Source organism: Cyprinodon tularosa, unplaced genomic scaffold (assembly GCF_016077235.1).
Source record: "Cyprinodon tularosa strain WSP-4 unplaced genomic scaffold, ASM1607723v1 ctg1176, whole genome shotgun sequence".
Taxonomy (NCBI): domain Eukaryota; kingdom Metazoa; phylum Chordata; class Actinopteri; order Cyprinodontiformes; family Cyprinodontidae; genus Cyprinodon; species Cyprinodon tularosa.
The window spans coordinates 76,939-89,882 of record NW_024037977.1 but is presented as its reverse complement, the minus strand read 5'-3'; the positions used below and the strand labels follow the sequence as shown (position 1 = coordinate 89,882).

Sequence of the window (12,944 nt, the reverse complement as noted above, 5' to 3'; positions counted from 1 at the left end):
TCTGGGTTTAGGTCCAGTATTAGTCTGATCCCCCCACAGGGTGGTCTCCATGACAACAGGGTTGTTAGGATTAGTGTTGGGTTAACAGGATGGATAGAAGTCAGTCTAAAGGAAAGTGTGTGAGTGTAGCCATTTTTTATCAGCTTGTGGGGACAGTTCTCCAGAATCTGCTCCTCTGGGAGAAGCAGCCAACTGGTTCCCACCAGGAAAGCTCCTCCTGGGGGGTGGGGGGTTAGGACTAGCTGGGAACTGAGGTGGTGTTTAGGGGGAGGTGTGTGTTGCTGATGTGTTACTGTATAGAAATGAATGGAAGTCAGTGCAGAGTCCCATTCAGCTTGTGTTCAGGTACAAGGCCAAGCTGAAGAAGAAGCTCCGCCTCAGAGGAGGTCTTCATCCCTTCAGGTAGGTCAGAGGTATCAGAGCAGGCTGATCCTGGCCAGGTTTCTCACCTGTAAACACCTGTACCTGTGCTGCAGGAAGGACGGGGCCTGGAACAAGAAGATCTGGATCCAGAAGGAGCAGAAGAGGAGGAAGAAGATGAGGAAGATGATCAAGAGGATTAGAAACAACGACACGTGTTCGATGCCCGGACTCACCTGCTTCACCCACGACAACCAGCACTGGCACACCGCCCCCTTCTGGACATGTACGGGACACACACACACACACGTGTTACACTATTCTTGTGGGGACTTCCCATGACTTCCATTCATTTCTACAGTCTACAGTTGACCCCTGACCCTAAGCATTACAGGTCAGGGGTCACCTAACCCTAAGCTCCATGGACGGCCTGTAATGCTAATATTTAATAACTGACCCTGATAGTTCAGAACCCAGTTAATCCCAGTTCAACCAAACCAGTATAATGATCTATGTAACATTCTATTTATATGATTTAAAGCTGGAGGCCTTTAATCAGACTCCAGTATCACTTATAATAAAACACTTTCTTTTATTAGAGGCCTGTAATCAGACTCTAGAACACAATTCAATAAATGAACCAACTTTGGAGATTTAGGAACAGATTTCTCTGTCAGGGTCAGATGAGGACAGGTGCAGCTGAAGGTTGGACATTTTCAGGATTTAACTGAAACTAAGTGGGAAAATATGGAATCTTTATTGCGCAGTAAATGCAGTAATAATCAGTCATCTGTAGTTATGTGGAACATTTTGTACACAATATCCTTTATTTTCTAAATTCTGGTGATTTTCAGAGAACTGAAGTAAAGAAGAAGGAGCCGTACAACGATGTTAATCAATTATTCTCTGCAGTTCAATAAAATAACCAAATAATAATTCATTACTGGATTATTGGCACTAATACAGGAACCATTATAATTGAATCCAAACTACACTGTGTCTGAATATTTGGTAATAGGCTGAGTATTAAAAATATTAACTCATTACCTTATTAGTTGTTTTTTTTATTGAGAAAACAGCTCAATAATTCAGACATTCTATAAAAACTCTCCATGACGCCAGGCAGCATTTCTCTGGATGCTTCCTTTAGGAAGGAGTGATGGAAACATATTTAATGGACGGATGGATGGTCCATAACTTTGACATCAAATGGTTTCTAAGTTTCTTCTCGACAGGTTCAGTTCGGCTGTTTGGAGAAATCCGTTTTACGTCACTGCTGGTCGAAGTTATCTACTTCTATATTCTATATTATCTTTCCAGGGAAGATCAGTTGATTTGTTTTGGAATTTGCATCATTAGTAAAAGTGGCCACAGATGCAGTGGCAGCTGGTGGAGTTTCCTCCAGGGGGCGCTATACATTAAAACCAATCAAACGTATACTAATTTATCACACCAGTATATTTATATGAATGCCAACAACAAAAAACATGATAAAAACACTTAAAAACAAAACATCATTTCATGTCCAGGTTTACTTCCTGTCCATAAATCTCTTCTGAGGCTGCGAAGGTTAATCTGTGTTTTGTCCAATATTGAGTCACAAACCTAAAACAATAATCTACCAGTTTTTTTCTTTTTACCAGACAAGGTATTAGTCAGCTTTATATTTTTTATTGTATAGAACTATTTTCTGAGAATGTGTTTATTTAAGAGCACCTATGCAAATAAACAAACATCTAGAAAAAGTAGAATATATTCTATTATTTTCCATGTGAATCCCAGATTGTTTGTTCTTCTTTTCCTTTTCCACAAAGTGCTTTAAATCAGTCCTAGCTGTCTTTATCCAGGCTGGATCAGATCCTGACCTTTGAGGCAGGGAAAGCAGGATAAAGCCTTAGCCTCGCTGCATGCAGTTAGCCTCGCTGCACGCAGTTAGCCTCGCTGCATGCAGTTAGCCTCACTGCGTGCAGTTAGCCTCGCTGCGTGCAGTTAGCCTCGCTGCGTGCAGTTAGCCTCGCTGCGTGCAGTTAGCCTCGCTGCGTGCAGTTAGCCTCACTGCGTGCAGTTAGCCTCGCTGCGTGCAGTTAGCCTCACTGCGTGCAGTTAGCCTCGCTGCGTGCAGTTAGCCTCACTGCGTGCAGTTAGCCTCGCTGCGTGCAGTTAGCCTCGCTGCATCCAGTTAGCCTCACTGCGTGCAGTTAGCCTCGCTGCGTGCAGTTAGCCTCACTGCGTGCAGTTAGCCTCGCTGCGTGCAGTTAGCCTCGCTGCGTGCAGTTAGCCTCGCTGCGTGCAGTTAGCCTCGCTGCGTGCAGTTAGCCTCGCTGCGTGCAGTTAGCCTCACTGCGTGCAGTTAGCCTCGCTGCGTGCAGTTAGCCTCGCTGCATCCAGTTAGCCTCACTGCGTGCAGTTAGCCTCGCTGCGTGCAGTTAGCCTCGCTGCATCCAGTTAGCCTCACTGCGTGCAGTTAGCCTCGCTGCGTGCAGTTAGCCTCACTGCGTGCAGTTAGCCTCGCTGCGTGCAGTTAGCCTCGCTGCATGCAGTTAGCCTCACTGCGTGCAGTTAGCCTCGCTGCATCCAGTTAGCCTCGCTGCATGCATTAGCCTCGCTGCATGCAGTTAGCCTCGCTGCACGCATTAGCCTCGCTGCATGCAGTTAGCCTCGCTGCATGCATTAGCCTCGCTGCATGCATTAGCCTCGCTGCATGCAGTTAGCCTCGCTGCACGCATTAGCCTCGCTGCGTGCAGTTAGCCTCGCTGCATGCATTAGCCTCGCTGCATGCATTAGCCTCGCTGCATGCATTAGCCTCGCTGCATGCAGACCCTGGAAAAGGACTGCCATTTCTCTCTCTCTCTCTCTCTCCAATGCGGCTCTACCTTTCAGTGACTCGACCTCAACCTGCGAACACGTCCAGATTTCCACACAGATACCAGCAGGTCATGTTTTTATTTAATGAACACGAGTCTTATTGCTGGAAACTTTTTATTTATAAATATGGGTAAGATGAGATCCATCCCAGCGACCGTCCCATCACTGCATTCTTGCACCTCCTGGAGGAGAAATGGGCTCCTGCACGTGTTTGATAGGCGATCCCTTTGGAGCGGGTACAGGGTTGTCCATGAGCGGTTTGGTTTAAAGGTGAGAGGGCGGAAATCCTCCAGTATACCGTCAATGTTGGCTTCAGACCTTCAAACACAGGTTTCCACAGGAAGCCTGTCTCTGCAGCCTTTGACTGGTTCAGGACTTCATTAGTTCAGGTGTAGAAGACCAGGAAAGTCCCGCTTCATGTCCTCAGACAGCTTAGAACCAATCAGGGCTCTGCAGCTGCTGTTAGGAACCTCCTCTCCACCCTAGAGCTGCTCGGTTTCCATCATCACCACGTTTAGCTTCATGTCGTTTGGTCTTTGTGTTTTCCTGAACTCTTCACCTGCCGTGTCTGTGAAAGAAATGACCACCAGGTGTCTCTGCTGGTGGTTAGCATGGGGGGGTCTGAGGACTGGCTGTGTTTGTGTTTCAGTGGGACCGTTCTGCGCCTGCACCAGCGCCAACAACAACACCTACTGGTGTCTGAGGACCATCAACGAGACACACAACTTCCTGTTTTGTGAGTTTGCCACTGGATTCCTGGAATACTTCGATCTAAACACCGACCCGTACCAGGTAACGCCATCTAACCTTCACATGTGGATGATGAACCGTGCAGCTCTGGTCTTCCTTTGAGGAACCTTTGAAACCCTCAGCAGCTCTCCATCATGGGGTGTCTGTCTCTGGATACTAAAGCTGCACTGGTTGTGTTATTTCCTGGAACCAGTACATTTACTGGGAACCCAAAGCAAGCGGAAGTTTCTCCCATGGTGTCTGCAGCTGATAAACGCCGTCAGCTCGTTGGATCGGACCGTTCTCAATCAGCTGCACGTCCAGCTGATGGAGCTCAGAGGCTGCAAGGGTCACAAGCAGTGCAACCCTCGCACACGCTCCGTGGAGCTGGGTACGACACGCCCACAAACACACACCGTCACCATGGCAACGCTGCATGTCTGTTTACTGAGTGATCGGTTTGGAAACGTACTGCGAAACTTTATGAACTTTAGTTTGAGGATTTGTTGCTGTTTCCTGAAGAGGATTTAATTATTGTTTAAAAGAATTTAAAGGAAAAGTTCAGTCAGCAGGAAATAATCAATGGATCATTATTTATACCTAAAACTAAAACGATTGCGGTGATTTCATGAATTTAGCGTAAATCAGTAAAAAAATAAAAATAATGATTTTCATCGCGATCATTGAGTCTGGGAGCGGCCATTTTTGCCCAAATATAGTAGCCCCTCCCTCCTGCCATCTTCCAGCAGTGACGTCACGGTGCGGTAAGCCTAGCGCCATTCTCCCCGCTTTCCAAGCTAAATCAATGGGAACTACTAGACACATCGAACTTCTGGCCAGAGAAAAAACCCGTAATATGTAGCCAACATTTGGAAGAAGAATGTTTTCAAGATGACTTGGATAATAGCGCGTTGTGACAAACATCAGATACAGCACTGGGACTTGATCAACAGCCGATACCGCACCGTGACAATGTCACTAACCAGTAGGTGGCAGTAGTGTTCTTTGACAAACATGGATGCCTCCAGTAAAGCACATTCACATGAAAATTACTCTGAATTAAAAACACTGATCATTTATTAAACAGGATGGAATCATTTCAGATTTAAAGAACTTTCAGAAGTTTGAATTCTGAATATGAGCGACTTTTCCTTTAACCCTTGCAAAAACTGGAGAGAATATATTTATTTACAAAAATGAAAACAGAAAATAAGCTCCAGAAATCCTGTATTCAAAGAAAATGACTCTTGTTCCAGTTTCAATTTTATAATTACCAAACCATTAAATGTCAAATCTCAGTCCACCCAGGTAGAAAGTGTCTCAGTCCACCTAGGTAGAAAGTGTCTCAGTCCACCCAGGTAGAAAGTGTCTCAGTCCATCCAGGTAGAAAGTGTCTCAGTCCACCCAGGTAGAAAGTGTCTCAGTCCACCTAGGTAGAAAGTGTCACAGTCCATCCAGGTAGAAAGTGTCTCAGTCCACCCAGGTAGAAAGTGTCTCAGTCCACCCAGGTAGAAAGTGTCTCAGTCCACCCAGGTAGAAAGTGTCTAAGTCCACCCAGGTAGAAAGTGTCTCAGTCCACCCAGGTAGAAAGTGTCTCAGTCCACCCATGTAGAAAGTGTCTCAGTCCACCCAAGTAGAAAGTGTCTCAGTCCACCCATGTAGAAAGTGTCTCAGTCCACCGAGTTAGAAAAATGTCTCAGTCCACCCAGGTAGAAAGTGTCTCAGTCCACCCAGTTAGAAAAATGTCTCAGTCCACCCAGGTAGAAAGTGTCTCAGTCCACCCAGGTAGAAAGTGTCTCAGTCCACGCAGGTAGAAAGTGTCCCAGTCCAACCAGGTAGAAAGTGTCTCAGTCTACCCAGGTAGAAAGTGTCTCAGTCCACCCATGTAGAAAGTGTCTCAGTCCACCCAGGTAGAAAGTGTCTCAGTTCACCCAGGTAGAAAGTGTCTCAGTCCACCCATGTAGAAAGTGTCTCAGTCCAACCATGTAGAAAGTGTCTCAGTCCACCCAGGTAGAAAGTGTCTCAGTCTACCCATGTAGAAAGTGTCTTAGTCCACCCATGTAGACCACTGAAGGGAAAATAAGCATAAGATAAACAAATATTAAAATAAACTAGAGACTAAAGCTGTGTTTTAAAATCCAAACAAGATTTTAACTTGCTTCACCTTCAGGATGGCCAACAGCCTCAGCAGCTGCTGGTTCCTTCAGGAAACTGTAGTTCAGATATAAACAGGAGCCGTTACTTAGTAACCAATCAGATGTTGTTTTCAGCAGGAGGACGGACTGATGGCGGCTTTGATGACTACAGGTACACACCCTCACCTGAACCCGACGCCCATGTGTGTTAGTGTGTGTGTGTGTGTGTGTTTAACTGTGTGTGTAAAGTGCAGATTAGACTTCTTCAACCGCACACATCAAATGTCGCTTGCTTCTGGTCGTGAACCAGTTTTACTGCTATTCTTCTGCACCATCAGTCTGGAATTTCTAGGGACGGGCTAACGTTAGCCCTGGCTGCTGAAAACGGGCTAACGTTAGCCCTGGCCGCTCCCGTTAGCTTTGGAGGTCTGCTGCTGCCGCGGTCCTCTCAACTTCGTAAATCTGTTTTTAAATTACGCATAAGATCAGTAAATGGGCCATATAGTGACGCTTCAAGTATATTATTCTCGCATCAAATGATACTAAAATGTACTTTGATTGAACAACAGAAAGAGAAATTTTAACTTTCAATGGAGTGCTCCATTGAAAGCTGCTGCTGCTGCAGTGCATGCTGGGAGGCTGCCAATCTCAAGAACGGACAAGTTTGCTCTGATACATGCTGGGCAAAGAGGGCGGGGCGAGAGCCACATCCGGGGATTTGGTGCGTTCTCGGTCTGGCGATCTCGGCAATTGGAACAGCTGAGGCTGATGACACGTCACGAGGACACGAGAACGCTCAAGAACGCATATTGACAAACGGCCTCTATTTTCCAAAACAACAATGGAAGATATCACGGTCACGGTCATGCGCTGCTGATCGATTACTCGTTAAAATCAGCTCCTATAATCATCTCACTGTTTAACATCCAGTTTAATCAGCAGCTGTGGTTTACTGAATTGTAAAATAAATAAATGAGGTCCTTTTGAGCTGTTCCGTGTTGTTATTTTAAACGCCAAGAGAATCGTCTTTTTCCAACAGATAGTGAGTAGTTATCCTTTTCCTTTGGTGATAAAAGAGGATGGAAACTGGCTGATAGCAGGACACAAATATTAAGAGTTCCTGAAAAGATGAGAGTAGATTTAATGATAAATTCCATTCAGGTAAATTAAGGGGGAATAATGTGTGTTAATGTGTGTTACTGTGTGTTAATGTGTGTGTGTTAATGTGTGTTACTGTGTGTGTGTTAATGTGTGTTACTGTGTGTGTGTTAATGTGTGTGTGTTAATGTGTGTTACTGTGTGTGTGTTAATGTGTGTTACTGTGTGTGTGTTAATGTGTGTTACTGTGTGTGTGTTAATGTGTGTGTGTTAATGTGTGTTACTGTGTGTGTGTTAATGTGTGTTACTGTGTGTGTGTTAATGTGTGTGTGTTAATGTGTGTTACTGTGTGTGTGTTAATGTGTGTGTGTGTTAATGTGTGTTACTGTGTGTGTGTTAATGTGTGTGTGTTAATGTGTGTTACTGTGTGTGTGTTAATGTGTGTTAATGTGTGTGTGTTAATGTGTGTGTGTTAATGTGTGTTACTGTGTGTGTGTTAATGTGTGTTACTGTGTGTGTGTTAATGTGTGTGTGTTAATGTGTGTTACTGTGTGTGTGTTAATGTGTGTTAATGTGTGTGTGTTAATGTGTGTGTGTTAATGTGTGTTACTGTGTGTGTGTTAATGTGTGTTACTGTGTGTGTGTTAATGTGTGTTACTGTGTGTGTGTTAATGTGTGTTAATGTGTGTGTGTTAATGTGTGTTACTGTGTGTGTGTTAATGTGTGTGTTACTGTGTGTGTGTTAATGTGTGTGTGTGTTAATGTGTGTTACTGTGTGTGTGTTAATGTGTGTGTTACTGTGTGTGTTAATGTGTGTTAATGTGTGTTAATGTGTGTTAATGTGTGTGTTAATGTGTGTTACTGTGTGTGTGTTAATGTGTGTGTGTTAATGTGTGTTACTGTGTGTGTGTTAATGTGTGTTACTGTGTTTGTGTGTTAATGTGTGTGTGTTAATGTGTGTTACTGTGTGTGTGTGTTAATGTGTGTGTGTGTTAATGTGTGTTACTGTGTGTGTGTTAATGTGTGTGTTACTGTGTGTGTTAATGTGTGTTAATGTGTGTTAATGTGTGTTAATGTGTGTGCTACTGTGTGTGTGTGTTAATGTGTGTGTGTGTGTTGTGTGTGTGTGTGTGTGTGTGTGTGTGTGTGTGTGTGTGTGTGTGTGTGTGTGTGTGTGTGTTAATGTGTGTGTTACTGTGTGAACTACTGTGTGTGTGTGTTAATGTGTGTGTATGTGTGTGTGTTAATGTGTATTAATGTGTGTGCTACTGTGTGTTAATGTGTGTTTGTGTTATTGTGTGTGTATGTGTGTGTGTTAATGTGTGTGTATGTGTGTGTGTTAATGTGGGTTAATGTGTTTGCTACTGTGTGTGTGTGTTAATGTGTTTGTGTTATTGTGTGTGTTAATGTGTGAACTACTGTGTGTGTGTGTTAATGTGTGTGTTAATGTGTGTTAATGTGTTATTGTGTGCTACTGTGTGTGTGTTAATGTGTGAACTACTGTGTGTGTGTTAATGTGTGTGTTAATGTGTGTTAATGTGTTATTGTGTGCTACTGTGTGTGTGTTAATGTGTGTGTGTTAATGTGTGTTAATGTGTGTTAACGTGTGTGCTACTGTGTGTGTTAATGTGTGTGTGTTAATGTGTGTTAATGTGTGTTAATGTGTGTTAATGTGTGTATGTGTGTGTTAATGTGTGTGTATGTGTGTGTGTGTTAATGTGTGTTAATGTGTTTGCTACTGTGTGTGTGTTAATGTGTGTCTGTGTTATTGTGTGTGTATGTGTGTGTGTTAGTGTGTGTGTTAATGTGTGAACTACTGTGTGTGTGTGTTAATGTGTGTGTTAATGTGTGTTAATGTGTGTGCTACTGTGTGTGTTAATGCGTGTGTGTTAATGTGTGTGTGTTAATGTGTGTTAATGTGTGTGTTAATGTGTGTGTATGTGTGTGTGTGTTAATGTGTGTTAATGTGTTTGCTACTGTGTGTGTGTGTGTTAATGTGTGTCTATGTTATTGTGTGTGTATGTGTGTGTGTTAATGTGTGTGTTAATGGGTGAACTACTGTGTGTGTGTGTTAATGTGTGTGTTACTGTGTGTGTGTGTTAATGTGTGTCTATGTTATTGTGTGTGTATGTCTGTGTGTGTTAATGTGTGTTAATGTGTTTGCTACTGTGTGTGTTAATGTGTGTGTGTTAATGTCTGTGTGTTAATGTGTGTTAATGTGTGTGTTAATGTGTGTGTGTGTGTGTGTGTGTGTGTGTTAATGTGTGTTAATGTGTTTGCTACTGTGTGTGTGTGTGTGTGTTAATGTGTGTCTATGTTATTGTGTGTGTATGTGTGTGTGTTAATGTGTGTGTTAATGGGTGAACTACTGTGTGTGTGTGTTAATGTGTGTGTTACTGTGTGTGTGTGTGTTAATGTGTGTCTATGTTATTGTGTGTGTATGTGTGTGTGTTAATGTGTGTGTTAATGGGTGAACTACTGTGTGTGTGTTAATGTGTGTGTGTTAATGTGTGTTAATGTGTGTGTTAATGTGTGTGTGTTAATGTGTGTTAATGTGTTTGCTACTGTGTGTGTGTGTTAATGTGTGTCTGTGTTATTGTGTGTGTATGTGTGTGTTAATGTGTGAACTACTGTGTGTTAATGTGTTTGCTACTGTGTGTGTGTTAATGTGTGTCTGTGTTATTGTGTGTTAATGTGTTTGCTACTGTGTGTGTGTGTTAATGTGTGTCTGTGTTATTGTGTGTGTATGTGTGTGTTAATGTGTGTGTTAATGTGTGAACTACTGTGTGTTAATGTGTGTTAATGTGTGTTAATGTGTGTGCTACTGTGTGTGTGTTAATGTGTGTGTGTTAATGTGTGTTAATGTGTTTGCTACTGTGTGTGTGTGTTAATGTGTGTCTGTGTTATTGTGTGTGTATGTGTGTGTTAATGTGTGAACTACTGTGTGTTAATGTGTTTGCTACTGTGTGTGTGTGTTAATGTGTGTCTGTGTTATTGTGTGTGTATGTGTGTGTTACTGTGTGTGTTAATGTGTGTTACTGTGTGTTAATGTCTGTGTTAATGTGTGTGTATGTGTGTGTATGTGTGTTAATGTGTGTGTGTTAATGTGTGTGCTACTGTGTGTGTGTGTTAATGTGTGTGTGTTAATGTGTGTGCTACTGTGTGTGTGTGTTAATGTGTGTGTATGTGTGTGTGTTAATGTGTGTGTGTTAATGTGTGTGCTACTGTGTGTGTGTGTTAATGTGTGTGTATGTGTGAGTGTTAATGTGTGTGCTACTGTGTGTGTGTGTTATTGTGTGTGTATGTGTGTGTGTTAATGTGTGTGTATGTGTGTGTGTTAATGTGTGTGTATGTGTGTGTATGTGTGTGTCCTAATGTGTGTGTAACTTTGGGTGTGTTTGTTGCATCAGGCTGTTTGAGCGGAGGAGGTGGTCCAGAGTGAAGAAACCTTCATCATCCCGAACGCTGTGAGTCTTCCTGCATCTTCTCCTCTGTGTTTGCCCTTCATGTCGCCGCCTCTTTCCTCTCGCCTTTCTGACGCTCATGTCTTATAAGAACTTAGAATGAAACCGTAGTTTAACTCCTGGTTCCCCCTAAAGCATCATCAGAACAAACGGCAGCAGAACTCCTCCTCCGGTCTTTAATATGCTGAGAGGAGAACCTCACAGCTTTGTCTCTTTGACCTTTATTCCTTCATGGTTTATTGTCCTGTCCCTAGTGACAACCAGAAGGTTCTACACTCCCACCCTGGTTGACTGTGAACATCACGGAGGTTTCTCCTTCAGGTGCATCCTTTAGACAGAGAAATTCTCGTTTCAGGTGAATATTCTGAAGAATTCCAGGAATCAAACTGGAGGTTTCTGCGGAGGAGAGTTCAGGGTCAGTAGAGCGTTGGTGGGTCAGTAGAGTGTTTAGTAGCGTTGGTGGGTCAGTAGAGTGTTGGTGGGTCAGTAGAGTGTTGGTGGGTCGGTAGAGTGTTGGTGGGTCAGTAGAGTGTTTAGTAGCGTTGGTGGGTCAGTAGAGTGTTGGTGGGTCAGTAGAGTGTTGGTGGGTCGGTAGAGTGTTTAGTAGTGTTGGTGGGTCAGTACAGCTCAGCTTACAGGCGCTGAAATTAAAGTGCAAGGAGCTTCAGGCTGCAGCTGGCTGTCTGATGGATCGTTAGCTCACTGGACTCTAATGTCGGCTGCTTTACATATTCTCCCCAGCAGGTGTTCTGTTGGGTAGCAGCAATAATCAGATCCTCAGCTCTCCTTCCTATAGGTTAGAGTTTTATCTATATATTCACTATTAGCTGAAGCATCCATCACCGCTTGGAGTGCTGCAACATGGCGGCGCAAATGCTAAACACCAGGTTGTTTTATGTTTATATATTTTTCATGTAATATAATTACTGATAATAGTCAGAGTGGCTTCATGAACTAAGTTAGTTTGGTTAACTGTTTAATCTCTGCTTTAAATGGGGTGGTCCCTCCATCATAATTTTAACTCTGCTTACGGAGGAACAGGAACTACGTCAGATGGAGCTTTTGGGAACTTCTGATGAACCAGAGCTGCGTTCAGCAGAAAACAGCTGCAGAACCTTAGAAACACCAGCAGACTCTGTTCCTTCAGTCCTCCCTGATGACCTTTGACCTCCTAACCATACATTTCTCTGTTTCATCCAACCGTTGCTTTAACGACCGTATTTGGGTTTCAGTTTATTGCCATATGTCTCCGCCTGCATGGGCCTCGCTCATCTTTAACACAAACAGATGTGCCGCCATGTTTGACGCTGAACATTCTCTCTCTGTTTGTGACCAGAGGGCCGATCTGGGACGGCTGGAAGGGATAAGCTTCCTGATTGGCTGACACTGGACCAGGCTCCGCCCACAGCAGCATTCTGAAGGAGGGAGGTGTGGTCATCGCCCCTACCCCAGCAATCAGCCAATCAGCTCCTGCAATTCATGTGACATCACTGGGAGAGGCGCCAGGAGCGAACGCTTGATGCACCTGTTCCTCCTCCTGCTCCTCCTCCTCCTGCTGCTCCCCCTGCCCTCCTTCATGACTGTGTTTGTTTGTAGTCTAACTGTCTGTAAAGACGTTGAAGGACCAGCTGGTCTCTGACCTCACCACCAACGCGGTCATCTCACTTCCTCCTTTGATGTTACTGCTGGTTGCCATGGTGACCAATACTAACAATGTCATCGACCAACGTCTGTTCCCCGACCCAAAGAGGATGACAGTGACAACAGGAAGTCCCCAATCAGGAACCGGACTTAATGATGATGTCATTTCTTCTTTGCTTTGATTATTGTTACCATCCAATCATCTTCCTCCTCCTGAAGCCGATGGAAGCGGCCATGGTGGGAAGGAAATCTGTTTCCATGGATTCACACAGGAAGTTCTGCCTCTAATTCTGAAATTATTCCTAATAATCCAAGAACAAACAACCACACCCTACAGCTCCACCCTATAGCTCCTCCTTCCTTCCTTCCTTCCTTCCTTCCTTCCTTCCTTCCTTCCTTCCTTCCTTCCTTCCTTCCTTCCTTCCTTCCTTCCTTCCTTCCTTCCTTCCTTCGTGAATTGGGTCTTCCTTCCTTCCTTCCTTCCTTCCTTCCTTCCTTCGTTCATGAATCGGGTCCTCTCTCCTTCCTTCCTTCCTTCCTTCCTTCCTTCCTTCCTTCCTTCCTTCCTTCCTTCCTTCCTTCCTTCCTTCCTTCGTGAATTGGGTCTTCCTTCCTTCCTTCCTTCCTTCCTTCCTTCCTTCCTTCCTTCCTT

The 12,944-nt window shown here is 44.0% G+C and overlaps 1 protein-coding gene across 3 annotated transcripts in view; it reads left to right on the top strand.

The window, feature by feature from the left end:
- Nucleotides 1-12,734, top strand: part of LOC119799213 (extracellular sulfatase Sulf-2-like) — a 62,539-nt gene extending 49,805 nt beyond the window's left edge. The window contains exons 17-23 of one of the 3 annotated variants that reach the window (XM_038309029.1): nucleotides 346-402; nucleotides 477-646; nucleotides 3,875-4,017; nucleotides 4,222-4,345; nucleotides 6,228-6,261; nucleotides 10,598-10,654; nucleotides 11,988-12,733. In XM_038309029.1, the coding sequence (XP_038164957.1) occupies nucleotides 346-402; nucleotides 477-646; nucleotides 3,875-4,017; nucleotides 4,222-4,345; nucleotides 6,228-6,261; nucleotides 10,598-10,654; nucleotides 11,988-12,018 (616 nt within the window). In that variant the 3' untranslated portion in view covers nucleotides 12,019-12,733. Of the gene's footprint in view, nucleotides 1-345; nucleotides 403-476; nucleotides 647-3,874; nucleotides 4,018-4,221; nucleotides 4,346-6,224; nucleotides 6,262-10,597; nucleotides 10,655-11,987 lie in introns of all 3 variants that reach the window. The other 2 variants (XM_038309028.1, XM_038309037.1) reach the window with 2 other exon arrangements.
- The last annotated feature ends 210 nt before the right edge of the window (nucleotides 12,735-12,944 follow it).